General features: G+C 32.7%; 1 protein-coding gene across 2 annotated transcripts; it reads right to left on the bottom strand.

The window, feature by feature from the left end:
• Positions 1-103: 103 nt before the first annotated feature.
• Positions 104-25,612, bottom strand: LOC148611291 (zinc transporter ZIP6-like). 2 transcript variants are annotated; one of them, XM_088591690.1, is made up of 9 exons: positions 25,520-25,612; positions 19,950-20,423; positions 16,112-16,292; positions 15,444-15,613; positions 10,591-10,746; positions 10,103-10,235; positions 8,461-8,781; positions 6,089-6,276; positions 104-5,657 (listed from the first exon to the last, which is right to left on the bottom strand). In XM_088591690.1, the coding sequence occupies exons 1-9, from the start codon at positions 25,547-25,549 to the stop codon at positions 5,514-5,516; spliced, it is 1,797 nt and encodes a 598-aa protein (XP_088447816.1). In that variant the 5' UTR covers positions 25,550-25,612; the 3' UTR covers positions 104-5,513. The 2 variants fall into 2 exon arrangements, with proteins under 2 accessions (XP_088447816.1, XP_088447815.1); XM_088591689.1 differs by lacking the exon at positions 25,520-25,612 and adding an exon at positions 25,000-25,220.
• Positions 25,613-27,697: the final 2,085 nt, after the last annotated feature.

The following is a 27,697-nucleotide window of genomic DNA, read 5'->3' on the forward strand; positions in this document are numbered from 1 at the left end:
AATGTAAGGTTTTCTTCCTGTTTCAGCTGTCCAGACTGGGAGAGTATACTACGGTCCAGATAATAGGAGTGAAGTACTAAAAAAATTATAAGTACACAAGTCAAAGAACTGTAACAACATTTATTCTATGCATAACTACAAATTTTGTTCTAGAATAACCGTGACTTAAAAAACAGAAAATGTGTTAAATAATACAAGCACGTCAAAATATATGTACAAGCTAACTGAAATTGTTATATACCTTAAGATTTTTTAAAGATTTTCAGTTTATAAACAAACTGTAAACAAGTTAAATGGATTTCTCTGAAATGTGTAAATAACCTTGTTCTACAGAGAACATTATAGATGTATCAAAACATAGAACAAATATGGCAGACTATGAGAGTACCTTCAGTTATAGAAGGAAGTGACTTATCTTTATTCATCCTTTGTGAAAGGTGTTTTTATATAATTTGCCTAACAAGCTGTCATATCTTCTGTGATAAAGCATCTTCTTCAAACACTGCACATTAGTTTGTAAGCTTCAAAACTGTAAATACCAAAATGTATATACTGCATATGTCTTAATATATGTACTTAAAGAGTAATCAAGGGAACCAAGATTCTAAAGGTAATCAAAAGAATGTAATCCAGGGACAAAGACCAGACATGGAAAACAGAAAAACACAACAAAGAACATAAAATGAAGTAACTAAAATGATACATACAAAGAAACAAACGTAAATGAGCAACCAAGACCACTAAAAACTGGGAGCATGGACCAGGTGCACCGGTAGGGTATTAAAAACAATATAAAAAATTTAAATGTATGAATAAATGTACAAAAAGGAATGTATTTAAAAAGTCAATCATCATTGTAATATAACTTTGAAAAAAAAATATTGTGATTTACAATTTTATTGATATTCTCAAAATCCTGTCATTTTGTAAATACATGATTACTTCTGCAGCTTTATATAAATGTACTTACTTTTTTAAATGCAAGGTGAACTATTTTGACAGCTAAATTTACAAAGTGCACTAAAGTGCATATATATATATATATATGTGTGTGTGTGTGTGTGTGTGCATATACATGTATAAACATTTTTTCATTTTAAAAATTGAGGTTATTGACCTCATAGCAATACATATTGTATAAGAGAACTAGCATTTTATTTCTTACAAAACAAATTAAATTTTGAACTTTGAAATGAAATTCACAAGAAACAAAAGGCTCCCGGGAGCCTGAATTGCTCGCCTGGTTAAATTTTTCCTTTCAAAAAGACATAACTTTTTGCCTTTCAAGAGCAAAAACTCTAACAAGGCTTTGTCTCAAAACTTTGATCCCCTCAAATTTTTCTAGGCCTTATCATAAGGATCATTTCAGCAACTGAAAGAAGTTTCATTCTATCTATCATAGTTTTCATGATATTAGCTGAAAATGGTAAAAAAAAAACAAACATTTTTTTTTCACCTTTCAAGGGCATTACCTCTTACATGGAGTTGTCAAGACAACTTTGATCCCTTTGAGACTTTTGTGGGCCTTATGATAATAATCATTTCAGCAACTGAAAGAATTTGGCTAAACCTAACAATTTTGGAGATATATGTAAAAAACTACTGTCTGACCCCTATGTTCTTTTTTCAGTAACAGTGGCCATTATTTCGATGGATCAAAAATCCCCACATCTGTTCTATGTTGGAAAGCCCAAGGAACATTCTTACCAAGTTTGGTTCCAATTGGTCAAGTAGTGTCAGAGGAGAAGAGTTTTGAAAAAATTGTTTACAAGGACGACAACAACAGATGCCAAGTGATGGCAGTAGCTCACATGGCCTATGGCCAGGTGAGCTAACAAAAAAGGCAGGACAGGCCATAAGAGCAAATAACTAAGGATAACTGAAATTCAAGCCAATAGATACTTATGTTGGCCTCATTGTAAAGATCATTTTATCAATTGAAAGTTTTTTTTCTATCTACGGAAGTTTCCAAGATATTGCTTAAACACTGTTAAAAAGCCTTATTCACCTTTCTAGGGTAAGAAACTCTTAACAATGAGTGACCCAATTGAGACTTTGCCAGAGCTCTCCAAACTGCAAGAATGCTCTTTGATTTTTTCAGTATCTCTTATAGTTTTTGAGATGTAACAGTGGACATGTTTTCCCCTTGATCTATATAATTGACACAATTCTTAAATATAATATCCTAAGCATGCTGATGATCGAAGTTGGTAATAATCCACTAAAAAAGTTAATGATGACAGACAACGTTTGCCAAGTGATGGTAATAGCTCATATGACCTTTGGCCAGGTTAGCTTAAAAGGCAAGATCTTATATTGTCAGAATATTGTTTAATTATAATTTTAAAAAATTCATACTTTCTCAAAAAAAAAAAAAAAGGGCAAGATAGGAAATTTTATCCTAGCACCCCCCAATAAAAATCAAAATGGTCGGTCCATTAATATTTTTACTACAATTACATTGCACTTGCACAACTTATAATACACAACCCAACATCGTGTGAAGACGTAAGTTTCAACATGCTTGTGATAAGCATACAAATTAGGCTTCATATCAAACTGAAAAAGTGTTCTGACATTTGGCTTGAAATAAAAATAATTTCCTACTGACATCTACAGATTAACTAAAATGTTGAATAGAGATTGTCCCTAAAACTACAAAATTTAAACTTTCACTTCCTAATACAACTACATATATCAGTAACTAATGAACATAAACTTACAGAAATCTACAAAAAAAGAGTTCTTACAGAAGATATATACAATTATGGTTGAAAACATTAATATCTAAAACTAAAAACTAAAAAGTAAGAAAAGTACAACCGAGACAAAACTGAACGGAGGAATTGAAATTGGATTTCTCTCATTTGTTTGTTCTTGTTTTAACAAAGATAAAAAGTTATTGATTATTACTATTCATTCAGAGTTTTACTGGTAGGAGTGCTGTTTGATTTCTACAATGCAACTGATGTGCACAGTTCTTTGTAAATCTGGGCCTCTATTTGCTAATTGTATAACCCATTTCAGAAAAAGATTTGAAACTACCAACTTATGAAAAAGCAAAGCAGATTTTTCATAGGTTAAGCTCATTACTCATGATTCAGCCATAAGGTTCTTCCAAAGTCAAGATCTAGGACACACATAAGAATGTCAATATATGTGCATGATTTTAATACATTATATGGTGTAACATTTCGGAAAAGTCATACTTCATAATGCATTCCTTTACTTTCTTAAAACATGAGTGAAAATGTGATCTTATAATGCAGATAGTTTTTTTGTAATTTTTTTTAAAAGAAAATACACAAGTAAGGGAAGTAGGTGTTTCACAAATCAGACAAATATTATTGTTTTGTGACCTATTTAGATGGCTAACTATAGCATAAAACTGCTGTTACTGTGAAAGACAACCGAGAATAAAATTAATCATTCTCTATCAGGCTATGTCATGGCCTGGGTTCCATTTTATGAGCAGGTACACGTTCTGTGTATCAATGCATGGATGATCTTCCACAGCTCAAATAGTAATTTACTACAAAGGGAGACTTGACCTTTCATTGGAAAATTTTGTTAATTTCATGCAAAATTAAGACAAAAATGTGCTAATACTGAGAAAGTACTTTTATTCATGGATTCCAATTTTCATGAATTTAGGTAGAAACATAAGTTCATGGATTCTTGAATTTGTGGTTTTGAGATTTTCAAGATACACATCAATGGGAATTCCCTTTTCCTTGGGTGCCAAATTTTGTGTTTTTGTCCTACCCACAAAAACTGGTACCCCACGAACAGGAGTTCTTTCACGATAATAACCTGGAAGTCCTTTCCAAATTTCCTGGATCAACTGTAATTGTACACTAAAAAGTGACTGATGCAGTGTTGGAGTCTACAAGCCTATACATATTTTTGAAAAAAAATTGAAAAAAGATACTATTTAACAAGGCTAGACAAAGCATATGATGAATTGATGTAAAGTTGAGATTGCTGTGAGACATATTAAGGTTATGTAGTTCATTAGACACTTGGTGTCTATAACAAACTGTAGTCTTTACAAAAAGAGTATTTCAGAATTTTTTTTATAAAATAAAACTTACCGGTAAGGCATTTACGATCACCCCTGATCATAGAAATTCACACTATGATTATTATGCACCATTTGTCATGGTAGAAATAATTTGCATTTAGCTTATGTGTGAAAGGCATTATACATAATGTATGTATATTATCAATTTCAAATGCAGATATGTTACTTAACAAATAAAACTTTCGAAAAAATACAGATATCTACAAAACAACATTACATGTACATGTACAAGGCATACAACATTACATGTACATGTACAAGGCAAACAACATTACATGTACAAGGTAAACAAGAAGCCAAATAAGCATAAAAAAAATAAATATACATAAAAAACCCTGTATTTCACTAATTCAACACAATTTAATACATGATTATCTTTTATAGATAGAAGTGTAAACAATGAATTCTTCCATCTTTTGTGATACTATCTTTTAATTGTTTCTCCTTTCATGGTTTATCATGACAACTGCCAAGCAGTAATTTCAGATAGGAATAGAGTATATGTATAAATATACCAACAGTTTGACTTTGGCAAATAATCAAATATTGTGATGTTGACAATTTCATGAGCAAGAGTGTATGCCCACTTAATTACCATCCTTCAGTTATTGAGAAAGGGTCTGTCCCCAAGTGCCCACTATGACTTTTTGTAACCCTACAGCCCTACAGAAATTAAGAAAGGATCGGCCTGACATGCCCACTAAATTTCAACCCTTCAACCCTGCAGTTATTAAAAAAAAGGGTCTGTAGTGATGGTATATGGTTCAAAGATAACAATTTCGTACTACAAATTTAGCCAGTAAAATACATGTAATATTTTTGTGATAATGACCATAGTATTGAAACAAAGAGGTTTATTGGTAATCTGCAATTTTTTCTACTGATATTTTTCTATCTCTTGTACATGACAAAGTATTAGAAAATATCTGCTAAAATATTTTAGGTGATTGTGACTTTATCAGAGCATCTTTAGATTTGTGTATATAAACATCATGCATCAACAGTTTCTATTAACACATTATTTTTAATTAAAGGTATATCAAAATGATCAAAATACAATTATTAACTACTGATAAACAGAATCAAAGTAACTATTCTACTAATCTCATGTACAATAATATTTCACAAGAACAAAACAGAAATATTTGAGATTCTATAAGTACAGACTCTCAGCATTATTATGATATAAGGAACAGATCTACAATTTTCTTTTAAAAGATGTTAAATTTTTACGACTTAAACTATAAAGCTTCTGAGCATTTTATTTCAGCAGAATTTTAAATAATAACTTAAAAATTTTATCAGTAGCTAGTATAAATATATAATAAAATCTTTTACAATTACAACATGTTAGAAAATGTAATTATTTATTCACTTTGTTGAATGCAGAACTTGAACAATAGCTGAGATACTGAATGTTGTTAACAGTTTAAAGAATATCTTTCATGTCTTGTTCAAACACCGCTATGATTAACATAATACCACCTCCAATTAACATTCCAACTATCTGTAAAAGGAGATGACACAGTGGGTGCTCTCCCTTCTTTGTGTCAACACCTGACACTTGAGGCAGCTGAAATGACAATATGTATATATATCAAACTATACATGTTTTGGTAGAAACTATTGATAAGAAAAAAAGTCATGCACTGATTTTAAGCTTCAGTGTTTTTTTTTTTTTTAAATTAAATATTTTACATGAAACTCACAAATTAAATCTAATTTGTGATAACAGTGGATAATGCAGACTTTAAAATGGAGAATTATTTAAGTCTGATCCAAAAAATGTTTAAAACCAAGAATTTTGTCGTTCTTTAAATGTAAATTGAACAATCCAGAAAACAAGAATGCTTTTGATTTGACAGACACTTCAGAGGTTTTCAAAGATAAAAGGGATGAGTTCAAGAGTTAACCAACCAAGTCTATTTCCTTTATGCAAAATACCTGGCAAAGACATATGGACTTAACCCTTTTATTGCCAACTATATATACATAAATATTCACCATGTCTACTAAAGCAATGTAGAGAAACATTCCAGCCACAGTCACAAAGATCCAGGAGCTTGCACCATCAATGTTGCCCAAAAATATACCAATAATCATTCCTAGGAAGGCAAGAATAGAGGAGACACAGTTGTAGACTAGAGCCTGTTTCACTTTCATACCAGCTCTTAACAAAACCGCAAAATCACCTAAAACAAATAATTATTCATACATGCACCTGTTTATAAGAAATCAATTTTTATTTTAGACCTGATTTTATGAGGTCAACAAAACAAGAGGTTTCCAGGAGCCTGAATCACTCACCTTGTTAAGTATCAGTCTTTCTAAAAATCAGACAGAAGGTGATTCATGCACGTCAAAAACCCACCAAATACGGTTTTATTTCTTGTTCAAAAACAATAACTGATCATGTAACCAGTCTTAGTTTTTCATTTGGTTGTTGCGCTTATGAGATAAAAATTGTATAGATTGTACATGAAATTTGCACTTTGCAAGAGTTATTGTTCTTGATTTGGCTTCATTTGGTTGCTTTTAGTGGGAGATAAATGTATGATTTTCTAAAGAGTGCAAATCTGAATGCATAAAAGGTTGTTGTTATGTGAAAGTATAGCATATGTAGACTAAAAAAGCACTGTTTGTTTGGTGGGTTTTTCTTGACCATGAATCACTTTACCATTGGTAGTGTCTGAATTTTATGTGGACTGGTACTTAATTATTGCTCTTTCAAGGGCAAAAACTCTAACAAGGAGCTGTCTGACAATTTTGACTCAATGAAGACTTTGGTAGGAATTATCATGAGGATCATTTCATCGATTGAAATTTATCATAGTTTTCAAGATATTGGTTGGAAACTGCTAAGACATAATTTTTTGCCCTTCAAGGGCAATAACTCTAACAAGGAGTCGTCTGACAAGTCTGATCCCCACTAACTTTAGTAGGCCTTATCGTAAGGATCATTTCAGCAATTGCAAGTTTCATTCTATCTATCATAGTTTTCAAGATATTGGCTGTAAAAAAAATCCATTATTTTTCGCCTTTCAAAGGCAATAACTCTTACAAGGAGTCGTCTGACAACTTTGATCTCTGGAGACTTTTTTAGACCTTATAAAAAGCATTAAAAAGAATTCACAAAACCTAACCGTTTTGGAGATATATAAAAACAACTTCTGACTGACACCTTTGTTTTATTTTTAATTACATAGGCCATTCGTTTCCAGAAATCAAAAAGGCCTACATCAGTTCTACGAAAATACCCTAAGGAACATTCATACCAAATCTGGTTCCAATCGCACAAGTAGTGTCAGAGGAGAAGATTTTTGAAAAAAATAACATTAAAAATAGCAAAAAACTTTGAAACTGGGCAAAAACTCCAAACACGACTTCACAGATTATAACAAAAATTTTAACACAGATCTCATTATGCTGAACACTTTTCCCCTTCGTCAGAATTTGGTTAAACCCAACACTTTTGGAGTTTTGTATAAGCAAAAAAGTGCTGTCTGATCCCTATGTTTTACTTTCAATAACAGCCACCATGTTTTTTATGAATCAAAAATCCCCACATCAGTTCAATGCAGGATACCCAAAGGAACACTTATACCAAGTTTGGAAGCAGTTGGTCAAGTAGTGTCAGAGGAGAAAAGTTTTGAAAAATTGTTAACGACGATAATAACTACGGATGCCAAGTGATGGTGAGCTAAAAATCAGAAATTTCAAAAACCGAATGTAAATGTACATTGAAAAAAAATCATATCAGCAAAATCAGAAGATGAAAGAATTCTGCTTCAAAGCTGAAAAAAAAAATCAGGTCTATTTATATTAAATATTTACCTTAAAACTTTGACTTCACTATTACAATAATTGAAATATTTATTTGAATCTATAACTATTCTGTAATTTTGACTTTTATGCAATCTTCCAATAATATTAAGACTTAGTGATTCCCTACCCACTTTCTTACACTATTTCGAATTATTGATAGTGATTAGGTATAACTGAAATAATGTACAGCTGTTAATTTTTGTGGGGGTGATAATTTTGGCCTATTTCAGTGGTCCAAATTAATTCTGCAAAATATCGACTCTGGGCTGAAGTAACTTAGTGTACCAATTAGCTATCACCAAATTTTTTTGTCTAATTTTTTGCCTCAAAATTGTCACATTTTACACCTGCCATAAGATATTTCCTGAGTTTTTTTCTGAAATTTTATTTAAAAAAAAACATGATATTTTAAACATAACTACATTCTTAAAAATTAAAGAGGTAGACCTAGGGAAAGAGACATAACTCTTGAAAGCAGTGATATGTTTGTATCATAAGAGTTGTGTCCCTTACCTTAAGTCCACCTCCTTAAATGACTATGATAATCATACCTATTTCATGTGGAAGTTCATGACAAAAGATTGCGATAGAAGTACTGATTCCACCAGTAATACTGCTAGCAAAAGCAGCCCCAATGGCAAGACCATCAGAGAAGTTGTGGATGCCATCGCCAAATATAACCATCCAAGCAATGGCAGAGACCGTCTTTGGAACATTGTGGCAGTGACTGTGCCCATGTCCACCATGTGAGTGACTAATGACTAGATGGGGCTCTTCCTGTTCAGGGTCTTTATTACAATTGTCATGATCTTGATCTTCGTTTAGCTTGTGACAATCTTTATTGTGCGTTTCTTCAGCATAGCTTTTCAAAGCTGGAATAAATGTATGAGAGTCATTCAATGATAATTATTAAAAAAAGAAACCAGAGGCTCAAGAGAGCCTGAATTGCTCACCTGGTTAACCATTTGCTTATTTGAAAAACTTGAGGAATGAGACAGGCTAAGTTAAAATCAACAGAATTGTCAAATGCAGGAAATGCTTACAATAGCATTTTCACGACCTGAACCAGGCTAAAGGCAATAATTTTTTAATTATTTCAAAAAAACTGTCATGGGACCCCTACGTTCCATTTTTAATACAGGCAGCCATATCTATTCACAGATTAAAAACCACAACATTCATTTTGAGCACAATACACTAAAGAACTAATATACTTATTTTCATTACATGATCTTAAATGGTTATAGAGAAGATTTTCAAAGTTGTACATGTGAAAAAAAAACCCAAGAAATCTGTTTCAGGGGCCACAACTCCTACATCAATGAATGGTTTTGAAAATTTCTGCATAGGTCCTTCTCATGATGCTGAACAACATTAACCAGCAGAAATTTGCTAAAGGCAACCATTTTTGACTTATTTGCAAAAAAACTGCCTGCTGACCCCTATGTTCTATTTTTAGTAATGGCGGCCATGTTTTTTCACGAATCAAAAATCTCAAAATCTATTTTGTGTTGGATACCCTAAGAAACAAATATCACAACTTTCATTGCATTCTGTAGAATGGATTTTGAGCAGAAGATTTTCAAAGCTGTACATGTGAAAAATGAAAAAAAAACTGTTTCAGGGGCTGTAACTCCTACATCAGTTGACAAATTGTTTTGAACATATCTGCATAGGTCTGTCTCATGATGCTGAACAATATCACTCCTGCCATAAATTTGCTAAATGCGATGGTTTTTTTTTTTTTAGTTATTTGCAAAAATCTGCCTCCTGACTCCTATGTTTTATTTTTACTAATGGCGGCCATGTTTTTTCATGGATCAAAAATCCTAAGTCATTTTGTGCAGAACACCCTATGAAACAATCATGCTAAGTTTGAAACCTGTCGGTCAAGTAGTTTCAGAGGAGAAGATTTTTGAACGACGACTGATGCCAAGTGATGGCATAAGCTCACTTGGCCAGGTGTACTAAAAAAGTTAAATTTAATTAATATTTCGAATTATGCAATTAAAGTAATTTCTCAGACTGGTACCTATACAATGACTGGGATGTATTCCAATTATCACAACTTTACATACAAAGCCATTTCTTAGATTCATTTCAAACCCCAGCCAAAAAGCTTAAAACTGGAACAGACTTATTATTTATGTCCTTTTTATCTTTCACCAGGCCCCTCAGCTCAACAATACATACCTTTATGGCCAGGATGTATTCCCATGACCATATCTTCACAATCAGGTTCATCTTTTAAAGCTGACCCACCAAGACTGATAAAAGTAGAATCTTCATTGTAAACTGATCTGTTATTTGAATACTTTGCCTTTCCCTGTTAAAAGATTATGGTAAAAAATACATAAATGAGTAGCGTCAAAGATCCATTTAACTATCTGTATCTACAATATATAATTTTTTTTTCTATTTTTAACTAAAAATTTCACTACTACATCTTCTTTCAGTTTTGTATTCTTAAGAAATAGCTATATATTTATAATGGAATATTGTCACATTCCTGATTAATTGACTGATTAAGACTAATGTCCAACTGCAAGTGTTTTGTATTTCATACATCACATGACAGGAACATTTGATCAATCAAACCTTTCTACTAGTCTGACACAGTGAGTCAAAACAACTTGCAGAACTTAGTCTACATTCAAGTAATGTAAGTATTAATTAAATACCATCTTTCTTTTCCTTTTCTGTTCTGTGTGAATTGTTAATAATCTTTCCACCAGAAAGAAGAGGTAAATTCCACCAAGACCACACAGACCTTTCATAGTAGAAGTCATGTGATTACTTTTATCATGTGACTCATGATCATGTGATCCCTGGAATGCCTTAAAAGAGAAAAAGTAAATGTATCAATCATCAGCAAAGTCTTAATTTTGGGCAATAGCTTTCAAAATTATTGTAAAGAATAATAGTACAGTGTAATGGGGACGTAGCACCAGTGTCATCCTATAGATCTATAAAATATTTGGTTGTTCCCTCCATGGAACTCGGACTTGTACCCCTGTGACATCTATGCCAACACGGCCTAAACAAAGGCCAGCATCCTAGACCACTCCGCCAGCTAGGCTATATAAATATATAGCTTTTGCTGGCCAGGTCATTCCACCTCATAGGATTAATCTAGGGCTGTAACTAAGTACACAATATATGGTAGTATGGGACAGCTCATTTAGGTGTTATTTATATATATACAGATGCTTTGAAACATGAATGGCTCAAAGTTGTTCAGAAGTGACATATTTTTGAAATCATGTAAGCATTTAAGAGTAGTTGTTTGAAATTATAAATCGGACACGCAATGTGTTATAAAAAGTCTAGCATATTTCTGTTGGTCATGACATCAGCAATATAGCAATACATGTATGGCTGTGCATTATCAACAAGGGGATCTGTTATTCGAATAGAAATAACTCTCTCCCTCTTAGGCAAAGCTTTAAACTATTGTATAATTGAAAAAAAAATGAAATTTAATTCTTTACAGGTAGCATATTACATGGCTGAAAACATCACTTCCTAAAGTCTATGTATCCATAAAAAAAGGAGACAATTCTTCCGTTACTTTGTAAAACATAAAATTACATTCCCTTTTAAGTTTGGCAAGAAGCAGATAGTGATTCAACAATAGGTATCTAAAAGACAACAACCCAAAAGGAATAAAAATGTCAACAAAGGCCACCAATTGGTCTTCAATGAACAACGAGAAAATCTACATACCATAGGGCAGGCTTCAGCTGGCCCCTTAACATCATAAAACACAGGTACAGCTAAAGAGTTGCCCCAATATACTCAACATAAAAATAAGCAAAATGTGAAAATGAAACAAGGCATACAGAGGCCAGGATTCCAGATTTGGGACAGCCACAAAAAATGCAGCGGGGTAAAGTACTTCGACATGATCACAGCTCTCTCCTTTAAAATCAGGTCACTGTGGAAAAAATATTACACATTATTTAAATACACCTAAAAATCAGCTAAAAAAGGTCTGAGTCCCTTGTTACAATGGAAATTAAAAAGCAGAATATTAATTACACAAATGTACAAACTAACAGTTAACTGATATGCCAGCTCCAGACCATTTTAAAACTATAAGTAAGGTTACATTCTAAACAAAAACAGGTTCAGAGGGCCTGCTTTTTCATTCTATATTTTTTGGCAAAGGTTCCACCTTTACTTCAACCAAATAATTAGTCTTGGAGTAAAATATTACAATCCACTGCCATGTGGTACTGTTTCTATACATCTGTGTTTATTACATGTCAATTAGGAACAATTCAGACCAAAAATAACAAATTTGATTTTTTTTTTACAAGGTCCAATTTCTTACCCCTTCAATTCCAGACCATTCAAGATAAGCCTAACTTGTAAAAACTCTTGAAACATAATTTCAAAAGGAACACATTGACATCTGAATCTTCAAAACTGCTGTAATAACTGACTTCTTGTCCAACCGGAAACATTTATTACAATGCTGGTGGACATGGCCTTTGCCATGCTGACTTTTTGTTTATGAATTGGTGGAAGACACAGATTAATGAGAAAATGCCCTGTCAACTCAAATGCAGGAATGATTGAGCTGAAATTTACTTTCATTTAAAACAGATATTACAATTTTTTAACTATCATTTTGCAGATAAAATGACAGGATTTGGGATAAAATAGTGTTAGTTGGGTTACTATAAACAGACATACAATTTTTTATAGTCTAATAATATGTTTCAGAGAGCTGTAGGTAAAATGGTAAAAACAAACCCTTCCCTTACCTTATTTTTTTTAATAAGACAATGAACAATGAAGATTCTCATTATTATAAGTACTTTGCTTTTAATCATAAGAATGCAAGGCAGACTTTTAATTTTAGGATCCAAATTAACTTTCAAAAATTGGATGGTCGTAGACATTTTCAAGTTTAAAACCAACAATCCACTTTAAGAAAACCAAAAGTCCTCTATAAAGTGTCAATGAATACAGTTGAAAGATCTGGACCTAGGTAAATGAAACTTCAAAGATCCTAGGTCAATAACATACAACCCCAGTGTGTTGAACTCTGTACCCTAAGGACAAGTGTGGACACAATATTTGTTTTTGACACACTTAAACATAGGTTCACAACAACTGGTTTGGACACAATATAGCGCCAAAATTTGTATTTCAAATAAAAACTGAAAAAATTCAGCTTGGAGGGTGCAAATCAAAGACTTTATCCTCCAATCCCTTTCAGGGATTTTCATTGGGAATCCAATTAAAATTTCCTTCAACTCCAGACCGTTTAAAATAAGTCTAACCTGTAAAAAACTCTTAAAACAGAAGTTCAAAAGGAACACATTGACATCTGAAACTTCGAAATTGAATTGACAATAAATTATCTATACTACCGTAATTCTAATGATAATACTCAAGTCCCCCAATTGAGCCCCTGATTTTCAAAATGGGTGGAGAAAAAACTATAGGATCCTCTGTCATGTCCCTTGTAAGGTTGCGTTAAATACCCGGTATTTTTTAAAAGATCAGATAAGTAACACTCAAGTTAATCAAAATTAAACAAAAGTTAATAGACACGACAACAACATGGTGATACCATTATACAATTAAAATGTGGTCGTATAAAAATTGAGGGACCTAGTCCTTGGACCATCATTAATCTGAACCCCTGTTTAGAAGGGTAAGGGATGTAACTCTTGAAATCAGTGATATGTTTGTATCGTATTCAATTTCAACAAAGCTTATCAAGCTTTTATTTGAAACAGAATGAATGAGCCCAAGTTACTTTGATGCTTACATGAGATTGATGTAAAATGCTGATTACAAATGTTTCAATGATTTGTAAGAGTTGTGTCCCTTACCCTAGGTCTATCTTCCTAAATGTTAAATGCTTCCATTAACAAGCATTAACAATCTAACTGATTAAATGACTGTTGATCTTTAACACCCAGCAGCAATATTTCAGCAGCTGAAATTCAGCTATATCCAGGCAATGAACATGAAATGGATGATAAAATGAACATGAAATGATGATACGATGTAAAATGGGATGGGACACAAGGATTATAGAGTCAACTAACTTTGAATGCCACTGGAAATAGGGAGAAGTAGGTATGGTTGAACAATTAAGCCTTCTGCAACTGAGCTCAAAGGTTCATACTCCTAACGAATACCACAGCAGGGTTCTTTAACATGCGAGGGACATGGCATTTTTTCCAACACACGGCAGCACTATGTTATGTGGTCAGGTTTTCTGTATTATGGCCTGACAATCCCATCATGTAGCATGTCAAGATTACCCCATTCCACAGCCTGGTGCATACAACCCAGTTGCTCTGCCGGCAAAGCGTCCTAGCCCTGTCCAGGATTCTGAGAGCTATTTAGTCGCCTACTACGACAAGCATAGCGCTGCTATGGGTCTATTTCTTTGGCACCCGGACACGCATAGGCTATTTACAATGTGAGTAAGCATACCAAAATACTAACTTAAGCAGAACAGAGTTTCACAGACAATTCTGTCTTCATCATTTTAAGATGGATTATCACAATATCAAACCATTAAACCATTCTTTCAAAAGTAAATTTAATGTTTTCTTACTCACAAACTTGGATGCATAATATAATTTTAAAAGGAATTAAAATAAGATGAAAAAAATTCTGAAAAGAAGAAAAAAAAACATTTTGAATAGGCAAACATTATTAGTCAATGAACAGCAAACCCAGATTTTTTTTAAATGTCTTGTGTCACATCTGTGTAGAAAACGTGCTGTTACATATTTTCTTTACTTTTTTACAAAATACTCAGTGTCGAAAGATATTTCTACTTTAAAGTTGCAATATTCAGATGCTATCCATGGCAGAAACCAGGCAAATCCTATATGGGTGGCACAGGGTAAATTTTATCCAACCAATTCGTTTGTTCCAATGTAATGTTTGACTCTTTATGAAAACCAACAGAACAGGCATTTTTCTGTATCAAAAGCGGACAACTCAGAATAAACATATTCTAAGTTCCCTAGCAAATCAACTAAATTATGAACAGATCAATGAGTTATTTACTTTTGTTTCAAGTTTGTCATGCTCTCAATGTATTTTATTTCATTCTTACCATTCAATTAATTACCAAACTACATTCATTTCTTAGAAAACACAAGTTTATGACCTCAAATGGATGACACTGTTTTGAAAACAGAAACTGGCACTGCTTGGGTTTCCCATGGACACCCTCTTAATTCTTCAGTTACTTTATATACCAAATTAAAGCTTCTTTTTTACCTACAAAAATGTACATCTTCCCCTGTTCCAAAGAGGTGTAACCCTCACAAAATTCAGTGGACAATAAATTCCTTGTAATGTCCTAACTACATGTACCTACAAAGTGTCATGAAATTTGGTGAATTAGGTTTTGAGCAGTTGTGCTTAAAAAGTGTGACAGACTGACAGACAGACATACACTGATGATGATACAGGGTAAAAACAATGTCTCCCCATCAAAGTTGGGGGGGGACATAAATTTTATATTCTTTGTCACTACAATACTTACATGTGGAATTAGATGCAACATGGCATCCCCTGATAATGCTCCTACAGCAAGTGCCACTAAAAACTGTAGTAAGTGGTTATAGAAGACTTTCTGCATAATAGGTATGACAGCTACACCCAGTAGTCCAACCAAGCTGATGATGATTACTGCTAGAATGCTGAGTCCCCACACTGAAACAGCCAAATACATGAACAAATACTAAAAATAAATTATCTGTCATTTCAACATACCTGATTTCATAATGAATGTTCTTCAATACTTCCAATATCAGGTGACAGACCATTTTGGTTCATTTGATCAATGGTTTCAATACAGTTTAGTTTTAATTTTTGCAGAAAATATCACCATACCACATTTTACCTGTCTGGGATTACAACAGTTATGATATTAATTTCTGTCTAACCATCAAAAACTAGCTAACTTAATATTTTTTAACATCATCTGCTGTTTTCTCCACACTGAATACAATGAGATACTGTTTGATATACCTTCATAACTGATACATGATGAATTGAAACAAGTCCAAAGAACTTCTCTTTTCTAATTTTCATGGATTCGCTAAGAATTATGAAGGTTAGTGCACTAAGAGCTTGGGTCCTAAAGATCCATGACTGTCTACAATGTATTTTATCATATATTGTAAAATACTTTTCTTTTTCCTTACATACCTTCAGGTGGGGGATAAGTACTAATAGCTGTCTGTGGAGGGTCCATTTGATGGTCATGGTTTTCGTGGTCTAGTCCCAGCAACATATAGAGAAACCCTGGACACAAATTGATAAATTGGGCCCGACTGATCTGGTCTGTGAATCCGTAATCACGAAGCAAACTATTTAATGTCAAATTCTTCTGAATAACAAAAAAAATTATATAACTTATATAAAAATATTGCAGGTGATAAAAATGTTAGGTTTAAGAATATCACTGTTATCATTGAATACATAATTATGTTAATTATAATAATAATTTCCCTTTATCAATAGGGTGTACAAACATATTCATTAATTAGTTCACACTATTGTCCTACATGTCTACATGTACATTTTGTACATACATGTAATTACATGTACATCAAACATTTAAAAAGTAAAGGTATAAAAACTATAAAATTAATTTCAATACGAATTTTACTGGTACAATGTATGTATAGGTACAGAGTGTAAGCAACGTCCTTCATATGTGCAATGTAGATTATTTGTCGAAACATAAATGGCTCAAAATCTTTGTCAGAAGTGACATTTTCTGGAAGTGATGTAAGCAGTAAGGATATGTCTTAATTGTTTGAACTTTAAACCCAGATGCACAGCATGCAGTACAGTTACACAGACTCCAGCAATGCAACAACATAATAGTGAATTACCAACAAAGTCATCTGAGTATTGTAAAAATAGCTCTGTCACTCACACCCTAACTTCATATTAAGTAGCTGTCTTTGTAAGAATCATGCAAAATCTGAAAAATGTGATACACCCCAAAAAAAGGCTACATATTTTTATTTTTGTAATTAAGTTGTTTTATGGGTCTATATTATGAAATGTGTAATTATTCATTCAAATCTACCTGCTCTTAAGAGATAATCAACATTAAAAATGTAATAGATTCTATTGTATTTGAGTGTCATTTACACAGTTATCTCCCTTAATTTTGAATTTTACAGTGCATTCTATACGATTTTTATCTCCTAGGAGCACAGTTTATACGAAAAACCAAATGTTAATTTCTGTTTACAGAAGCATTTTAAACAAAATATCAAAAATAAAAATATGTAGGCTTTTCACCCATGAATCACTTTTTGCATGATTTTTAACTGGAATGCTACTTAATCTTTTGTTTAAATCAACATTTACTGTTTTCTTAACATTCATAGTTATTTTTTTTTACCAATCCAATGCAATGAGTTAAAAAGATCACATCTACTTTAGTTTTATCTGCATAACTTCAGGGTTTCAAAATAACAGTGGTCATAGGTCCAGGGCCCTGAACCTTCAATCTCTAAAACAGACACTTCACTGAGGACCTATCTTTCTCCTCAAGTGAACCTTTCATTAGAAAAAGTTCCTGAACCAATCACTATTGAAAGTTCATTTCAACCACTGAATCAGTAGCAAATTGATATGTTAAACACATTGGATAGTCTTTCAATAACATCAGAATAATTCTAATTTTTAAATATATATATTTTTACATTCGTTAATCTTACCTTTTACAAATGCTTTAAGTACATGCACTGAATATGGAAAATTACACTATGTACACAGTCAAATACATAATCCTATATACAAGCAACAACTGATGTTTTTCTCTCTGATCCAGTCATCAAATGACTTCCCCAGGAGACAAAAACAAATTTACATCATTTTGCAGCAAGATTAACATAAATTTAAGTATTTTATGCCTATTAGCCAACCCATAAATGCATCTTCAGATATATATCTCTAAATATTAACAGTTCAAATACCCACACAATAAGTAAAACTTGAAATTCTCAGGTCAACTAAGTGTTACCCAAAGCAATTTCGCGCAAAAATGTATATCATAAGTGATGTCTATCGTAAATGTCAAAATAAAACAGATTTCAGGAAATGCTTTTGAAACAAAAACTGTCAAAGTTATGTGTACAGAAATAAGTACAGGTATATCAGGTATTATAGACACAACTAGTTTGGACACCATATTGCACAAAATTAGATATTCAAATACAAATTTACGAAATCAGACCAAAATAAAAACAATTATGTTTTGGGATGTGGTCTCTTTGACCACTTATAACTGGAAAATGGTTCAAAACCCATCAAATTTGCTGATACATTTATTTACCAGAATAAAATAAGGAACGCAATAAAAAAAAAGAATGATCAAAATTTGAAGAAAAACAAACATTCTAAATTGGTTTTAATAATAAACGTATTTTAAACTTTTTTGCCCCCTTTTCTAAAACGGTAGGGGTCACAAAGTCAAAATTATATAAGAACCTTCCTTAAGTGGTTAGTTAAGTTATAACAAAATTTAAAAACAATTGATCAACCACAACTAAAGTTATCAAAAGAAAACCAAGGGGGTCCATGGAAATACCCAAGAATACCCCAAAACATTACAGAATAATCGTGATAATTATAGAAAAGATATATTTTCTATTGAGACGCGATATATTTAATGGTAATTTTTTAAAAAATATATTAAAACAGTTAAACTGGTGAGTTCCGACAGACCGATTGTCAATACGACAGACGGGTTAAATGCATCCAGCACGGATTCGCTTGACCGAACATTGTAAACCTGACTATGACATCAAAGGATAATGCAGCACATGGCCAGCGCTAAACTTATTTATTTAAATTGCAAACATTTTCTTGAATACTTTGATTTATTGATACATTACCATGATCTAAGTCAACATACAAATGTACATCAAAGAAAACAAATCAATTGTCATTCATAATTAGCATTGTGTGACTGGTCACATTGATAAATTCCGGGTGTTTGTCAGGAAAAGAAAATCCAGCAAAAACTGAATAATAACATTATCATTCATCAAATAAAACATATTTCAATCAAATTGGAGGTTTAAATGTATATTTTGAGGTATTCTTGGGTATTCTGGGGAATTCTTGGGTATTTCTATGGTCCGAACCAAGGGTCTATGAAAGACGACAGTTCATCATGTAAAAGCAATATATTACAGTACACTCAGAGAGGGAGAATTCTCTTACTTTTATTTTGGTGTCATGTGGATCACATAGTTTTACAATGTCCACTCCTAAAATCCGCCAAGTGATTTCTCCTATCTGGGAGTATTTTATTTTCTTTTGGGGAGTATTTTGGAGTCACTCCAAGTATTTTATTACCTTGTGTATTGTAATCATGTTCACCTCATAGGTAAGACAGAATGTAGGTAGTACTTCATAGTATAATCAGGGCAATAAAAAAACTCCCAGCTGGGAGTATTTTATTGCCTTTTGGATGAAGTGCACTAAGATCACTCCAGGATTTTTATGGCATTTTGGGGAATTTCATGGAGTCACTCTGAAAAAGTGACATCAAAATGGGAGTTTGAGAATATATACTCTCAAGGTGTACTGTAAATATATAAGCAATCCCTCCAATTATAGTGGAGAAATCAGCAACAAAAAAGTGTAATGGACAGACGGACTGACAGACAAGGTGATTGCAATATCATTGCCCTACTCTGATAAATGAGGTACATATGTATAATATGCCCTTTATCAGACCAATGTGTCCTACTAAATTACTTAATTACTAGATTGTAGATTTCAAACTAGAAAGCTATTTCAATATAAATTACTACTCAGCAGCCTAACTAGATTTCTAATGAATATGTGGTACCCCACTTCTGCAAAGTGATATAATACTGAAAAATGAATGTAGGAAAAAAAGTCCCAGGAAAAAAGTCACGGAAAAAAAGTCACGGATAAAAAGACACAATAATCATTAAACAAATAACAGCAACTGCATATAAAAGATTACTTTAAATATGGAATAACTTACTTTTTCCAAGCTAATATTCTGTAAAGATCTTTCATGGACGTGATTGTGAGGCATTTCATTATCATGATCATGATTATCATGATCATGTTTTTCATTATCAGTACTATTGTTATTGTCATGTTCATTATATTCACTGTGATTGTGTAAATCATGATTTTTATGTTCATGATCATGATCATCATTAAAACCAAGTTGATGCAACAGTTTATCCAAACCTTCATAATTTATGTAACCTTGCTTATTGCCAAAACGTTCAATTAATTTAGAGATGAAGACGTCACGCTTAGCAATACTAGTTGCATCAGAAGAATTTGATTCGGGAATAATTTGCTTGAAATAGTCTTCCTTAGGTGTGACTTTCCCCTTTGAATGGTCATACTGGTCTGGTTCTGTTTGTGTACAGTCACTGGATCCAGGGAAAAGTGACAAAATAAACAGCCCTAAACATATCAGGCACAATCTAGAAGAGCACATCTGAAATTGGAAAAAAATCTACTTCAATGGATAAAAATGTATAACTATTTTTGAAATTGGTTTTCCAGGAAAATACAGGTACATGTACAATATAATATCAATCAGGAAATTTTCATGTAAAACTTTTTCTAACATTTTTCTTTCAATTGTAACACTTACCCCAGAAATAAAGCATTGCAGACTTGTTATAAGAGCATTTTATTTTATTAAGTATAGACTAAAACTCAAAATCAAATGTGTTTTGAAAAAATCAAGCCATGGAATAGATACATGTACAAGAGTAAAGTTATTAAATACTGAAGTGTGCTATGATTCGAAAAATATCTTTTTCAAACACATCCACTTCAAATAGAGGACAAAATCAATCTGATCACTCCAGGGCATCTAAACTTTAATAATATCTTTAGATTAATTTATACGCACTCTCTGGATAGCAATGTGATTAAAAATTCTAACAGTAAAAGTCAAAGGCAAATAACGACATGAAGACTCATTAATGACCCTCCTGACTGTGGACAGGCGCATGTCTTTGGTGAAACGACATGAAGACTCATTAATAATTAACATCTCCCGACTGTGGACAGGCACATGTCTTCAAAGGCAAATAACGACATGAAGACTCATTAATGACCAACATCTGACTGTGGACAGGCCCATGTTTTGGTCGGGTTAAACTAGTTATAAGGCCTTAAACATCCCCCTTTTAATGTAAGATCAAAAATGAACTGAAGCAACATACTCACAGTTACTGAAAGCTAGGTCAGGACATACTGAAGTATGATATTTACATCCAAATTACAGGCATTAGAAATAATCGGTCACTACAATTCCAGTAGATTGGATTTGGAGTAATAACGTCAAGTACTAAACAGGCAAGATTAGATGTAGTGCAATACTTGAAAATAACTCAGTTTTCATGTAGCATTATATATCTGTATTTTTGATTGATTGATTGTTGGGGTTTAATACCCAAGTAGCAATATTTCAGCTATATTCAGGCAATGAACATGAAATGGATAATAAAATGAACATGAAACGATGATGAAATGAAAAATGGGATGGGACACAAGGCTAATAGTGTCAACAAATTTTGGTTGCCACTGGAGAAAGGGAGAGGTTGGTAGGGTCAGGCAATTTAGCCTTTTGCAGCCGAGCCAAATGGTTCCTACTCCGATAGAATACCACAAAAGGGTTCTTTAAAGTGTGATGAATGTGGCATCAAACCCAACAAGTTGCACCACTATGGTTAATGGTCAGGTTTTCGATATTATGGCCTGACGACCCCAGCATGTAACATGCCTGGGGACCCCATTCCACAACCTGGGGCCTATTCCTTTGATAACCAGACCTGCATGGAGCTGTACTTTTGAAAACAAGGTTCAAAGAATAGACGATGATTTGAAAATCTTATCCTTTACAAATAAATCTATTTACTGATAAATCCAATGAATTTTGTTTAACATAATGCATATGTGCTTTAGACTAAATTTCCATAAAAAAAAACTAGGTGAGCAACACCGTATTCAATTAAGAATCTGCATGTTGTATTACATTTGTTTACGGTATCAAACTTTGTAACAGTGAAAAAATTTATTAATATGGTCAGAAGCTTGGACAGCCCTAATACAAATGTATATGATTCAGTAAAGGGAAAAAGGTCAACATTTGGAATGGCAAAAAATGAAAATATAAACTAACAATTTACATTACAATGACAAATGAAATTAATGAGACACGTAACCAGTACAAATTTGAATCCAAACCTAAAAAGTTAATTTACTCAGTAATAAGCGGGAAAATTTATGAAAAAGTACACAGTGTGCTGCAAAGCTGCAAAGGAAACCAGTTTAAACAGAAACTACATGTACATGTACTTAGCCAAGATTACTAATAAAGTAATGAAGAAAGTCAAACAAACAAGAACTGAAGAATAAACATACAAAACCAAAAGAGTTTTCAGTTTTTTTTTTTAAGAAGTGACAACAGTACAACAATACTGAATAAAAAAGATGTCAAAAACGGTGCTGTAGACAAATTCTATGAATCACATACAAACAAAGATCTACTTAATTGTCAACAGCTTGGACAGCCTTATAGTAAGATTCAGTAGAGGGAATAGGGTTGACATTGGGAATGGCAAAAAGAAAATTAACCTTGTCAAAGTGGAATTGAGCAAACAGGACTTCCTAGATAAAGTAGGTCAGTTGCGTCAACATGTTTCAGGAACATACCAAAATGGTAAACAAACCAGTTCACAAAAAAGACTAAAAGAAATCTTACCAGATAGCCATGTCAAAGCATAGCTTGACTTTGATGGGAATTATACTTGTTCCTCAAATGATGAGGTTCAATCAGCTAATTGGAACAAAACTATGACAACAATTCACCCTATTATAATTTTATAGAAAATTCAATAATAATAATAATAATAATAAAATCTTTATTTCAAGAGGGTTACACAGTTACATTGTAGTTTACACTTAGCTACATGTAATCTTCCCTGAGACCCTCACACACAAAAAACTACAACTTAACTAAAACACACACAATTATAAAACAAAACTTTGAGTCCTTTAAAATAATATATAACATTAAAAACTGTAAAAAGGGACAGTTTTATCGTTTATGATACTTTATCAAATTAGTAGAGTTTTGAATGAATACTAAAGTAGAAATTGCTTGTTAATCATTTGCAATGGTTACTGCATGACAAATTTTAACACACTGCTGCAGTATTCGTTTTCTTGACATGTTTAAAAAACTTATACCAAAATTACAAGAACTTCTTCCGAACATGTCATTCATACACTACACGTCAGTAACAGTCCTATGTTGCAATATCGTAATTAAATACATTTTCCATGTTATTGCAGAAAACAGAGAAATGTTCAATGCTGGGAATGGGAAAGGCAAGTTATACATGCTGTATCTAAATAAATAGCTGATAATGCCGTAAAGAGAAATAGATGTGTTATTCAAGATGCTAATTTTTTTTAAGCAGGTGTCAACCTCAGAATCGTCTATTCATTATATTCAGGTAGCTGCAGATACCATTGGAGAAGCACTAAGACAAAGAAACTTTATTTAAAGTCGGTACATATAAACAATATATCAAGCAGAAATCACATCTCTTGAGTCTGCAAGCCTATGAAAGGAACAATGGCTCTTTATTCAGTTAATGCACTTGATGCCAAATTGGTTACTCGGAATGGGTCCTGTTTGTTGTAAAAGTGTTTTAACAATGGGAAATTTTCATTAAGTGAGAGCTGTGATCGCTGGATTACACATGAAATAAAAAATACTGCTAGTTCAGGGTAAAATGAGACTATAAATTATATGAACATTGTACCTATTCCCCATGCTAAAGGATAAGCTGCCGAAGATTGGATTGCAGCAACATATCAAAGTGGTACATCAGCATAATTTTCATATGGAAAATATGTTAATTACAAGTTATCAAGAAATTTTATGCAATTAAAATGGACATTTGAATAAACCAGTTTAATTAAGATTTAAAGTAATACACAGTGTAAACAAATTATTAAAGAATAACAAACATGGAAAGTTCCTGTAATTTAAGATTTTCAAAACTTTTTTTAATGCAAAAGTGAAGCATATTTTTTCGTTTTTAAAAACCAGTTTAAATGAATACAAATATATGCTTCAAGTAATTTATTGCAAGGTAAAACATCAATGGATGATAGCTTTATTTGTCAGACATTCAAATTGAGACAATTCCAATGTTTCTACAAGAGTAATCAAGGGAACCAAGGCCATAGCGGTAATCAAAAGAACGTAATCCAGGGACAAAGACCAGAAATGGAAACAGACATACACAACAAAGAACATAAAGTAACTAAAATCATACATACAAAGTAACAAAAGTAAATGAGCAACTCGGACCACTAAAAACTGGGAGCATGGACCAGGTGCACCGGTAGGGTAAGCGTCCTCTGCTTTTCTAGAAACACCCGCCGAGTTGCTCATAAAAAGTCAAGTCCGGGGTAGACAATCGAGGGAAGGAAAACTATGACAAGCATTCAAATTTTAATTCTTTTGCTATGGATGAATCAATACCACAAAACATGAAAAAAGTACCAAGAATCTGGATGCACACTAAAAATTCACCATTTCAGATTTGATTGACATTTTTTTGTGAAATGAAACTGATATTGCATCATTAAATCCCAACACATTACAAACTAATTAAACAAGGCTTATATTTCTAAATGACAGGACTCAAGTGAAACAAGATTAGCCGTAAAATGGAATGGTTATATATATTACACCAAACCTATTATATTGAACAACAGACAAGACACGAAAACCTAAACAAATAAGGGGAAGGCTAAACATGTACATTTAAACAAAATCTTAAGAAAAAAAGAAGAATGACGCAGATTTCACAAAAACCATGGAGTAATGACCAGGATCACTTGTTGAATTGTCCTGATGATGTTAATTTCATGATAGAACTGAACAAGGGAAATGTGACATGTGAACAAATATGCTTTGGTTTAAAATGTGAAATAAGCTTTAAAGTGCAATTAAATCGGGAAGTCATTAATAGTCGTACATTTGCAGATAAGTTCAAGAATATTTCAGTAAAGAATCTGGCCTTTCTGTCACGGTTCCTTATGTTATTGTGTGGATGATTAGCCTGAAGAGGCTCCCATCCACTAATGTAAAAAATTAATAAAAACTCTAGTCTATACAGACAAAAACACAGAACCATAGTAGAGCTTCACGTTTGTACACAATGTATAGCAGAATATAACAAATCTTCTGCAATCATTAGGTGCATTGCATCAGATCTGAAAATGAGATAATTTGGGTTAACAGGAATGTGATGCACTTGTGAAATATCTCTCATATTCTCTGTACAGGTCAGATGTTGAAATTCACCATTTTTCAACCACGACCAGTTACAAATTAGTGCTTTTGTCTAAATCAAGTGCAAATAGTGGTGAAAACATGTTCATTGTATTTTATTTACTACAAGTCGCGGGTTGTGGTTAATAAATGGCAAAAAAAACAAGGGAAAAAGCACAACAGCAAAAACTCGCGTTAGGCCTTCCCGTTCCAAAAATACTCACAATTTTGGTGCCGTGTGCAGTCTTTTCCATGTGAAACAACTATGGCGGAAATGGGAATGTTCGAATGTTCGAGTTCCTCGGGTTTATCTCATTGATGACAGGCTTATTTTGCTCTACGCATGTCAGCACTGAATGAACTTTCGGGCTGAGAGAATTTATGATGCAACCTTTAAATTAATCAAAGTACTCATGTACTGAATCATTTTAAATCGACTGTTTGAATTTTTATGCCTCAAATAAAATGGTATAAAAGAATGTATGAAGTTGATAAATATTACAGAAGTACTTTATAACGAAATATAGCCAACTCGGGCGTACTTTCTGATTTTTTTTTTTAAATTTTACTTCACATGGCCAAATAAAAAGCTTCGCCGAGCACAGCAAGATACAACCGCAACGGTCAAATCCTAGTACTTTTCAATTTAACTTTACAATTCATTATGGACAGGGACACAACAACTAGTTTGGATACAATACAGCACAAAACTTGAAATTCAATTAAAAAAATTCGAAATCGAACAAAAAATAAAAAAGGTCATTTTTAAGTGGGGTGGCGCATTATACCCCTACTAACTAAAAAATGGTAAGAGATATCTGAAATTAGATTGACAAATGCAGGCAGCGTATTTTCATAAGGCAGCAAAAAAAAATCTAGAAATCGGACCAAAAATTTAAAAAGGTCATTTTAAGGCCCATTTAACCCTTCTAACTAAAAATAGTAAGAGATATCTGAAATCAGATTGACAAGTGCAGGCAGGAATTTTTATAAGAAAGCCAATACAAAAATTTCAAAATCGGACCAAAAATAAAAAAAAGTTGATTTCTGGGTGTGTGGATCCTTTGACCCATTGTCATTGTAACTCAAAAATCGTAAAAAAAATGCCTGGAATCTGATTGAAATATGGAGGCAGAGGTTTCATATGGACTCCAATAAAAAATCTCGAAATCGGACAAAAAATAAACAACTTATAATTATTGTCTTAACATAAGTAAAATGCATGTTTCTGTCTCCATTTTTGGACCTTAATATCTGAAAAGCCTAAGTCTTTACCCCCAAAATCAGTTCAAGTCTGACCATTGTGGTATAGGATATTGTAAAACAATATCATTGACATTCCTCTGCTTTTACTAGAGTTCTTTGGTTGAATTCTTTGAAATGCTTGTTTAAGGCAACCTTTTGACCCCTAATTCTAAAACGGTTGGTGCTATTACCCCCAAAATCAATACCAACCTTCCTTTTCTGGTTTGAAACCTTGTCATAATTTTTTTTTATTAAGATCAACAAATACTCAAGTAAGTGAATTTCAAAAAGTCGTCAAATTGACATTTGAGTAGCATTAATTGACAAGGTACTTCTGCCCAATTCATCGCAACGGAGTAAGTTAACATAAGTAAATTCTACAAAGTAAATATTGAAGAACGTCATAAATCCACTTCCGCGAGGAAAATTCTTTTGTTCTACCCAAGCCGCCCTACCTCGCGGAAGTGTTTTTTGAGCATGCTCACCAACTTACCACAAAAGGGTCTATTAGTACTAGACGTGAACTACCCTAGATTTGTATATAGTGAACACTTCTAATATATTTAATGCTGGTAGATTTGATGGTATTATCATTCTTTGTTACCGTAAACGTATTAATTTTCGCGGTGTACTTAATTTTGCTATTTTCGCTGTTGCCTGAAGAACGCGGAAAATTGTACCCGCGAAATTATATATTTACATTACTAAGTCCTTTGACTGAACATTATTATGATGGTTTCGGCAATTTTGAATAGAAACATTGTTTTGTGTAAGGACCGTATCATCCTCAAGGCAATCGAGTATGAATTCATAATAAGTCTATTATAAAAACGTACACGGTAAAAGCATGTGGGTTATAATTTCTAAATTCATGACCTTGTTTACATAATGATCTGTATCAATGGCCATAGAGTACTTGTCACATCGAAGAATAGAAATAGATACAATGAAACATTCCATTCACAAAAAGAACCAAATGTAAGTGTCAAATACACACTACAGGTAATCACCGATAAAAGGTTGCCGTTAATTATGCACGCTGAGGACTGTCAATAAGAAGTTTTTTCAGTAAACATGCAATTCAAGTGTCAAAAGGGCTTGTTCCCATTTCGCCTTAGCTGTCAAATTCGATACATATAATTATTCCCATTTCGCCT

This window comes from Perna viridis, chromosome 7 (assembly GCF_037379345.1).
Source record: "Perna viridis isolate PV_CMFRI_1.1 ecotype Kerala chromosome 7, ASM3737934v1, whole genome shotgun sequence".
Taxonomy (NCBI): Eukaryota; Metazoa; Mollusca; class Bivalvia; order Mytilida; family Mytilidae; genus Perna; species Perna viridis.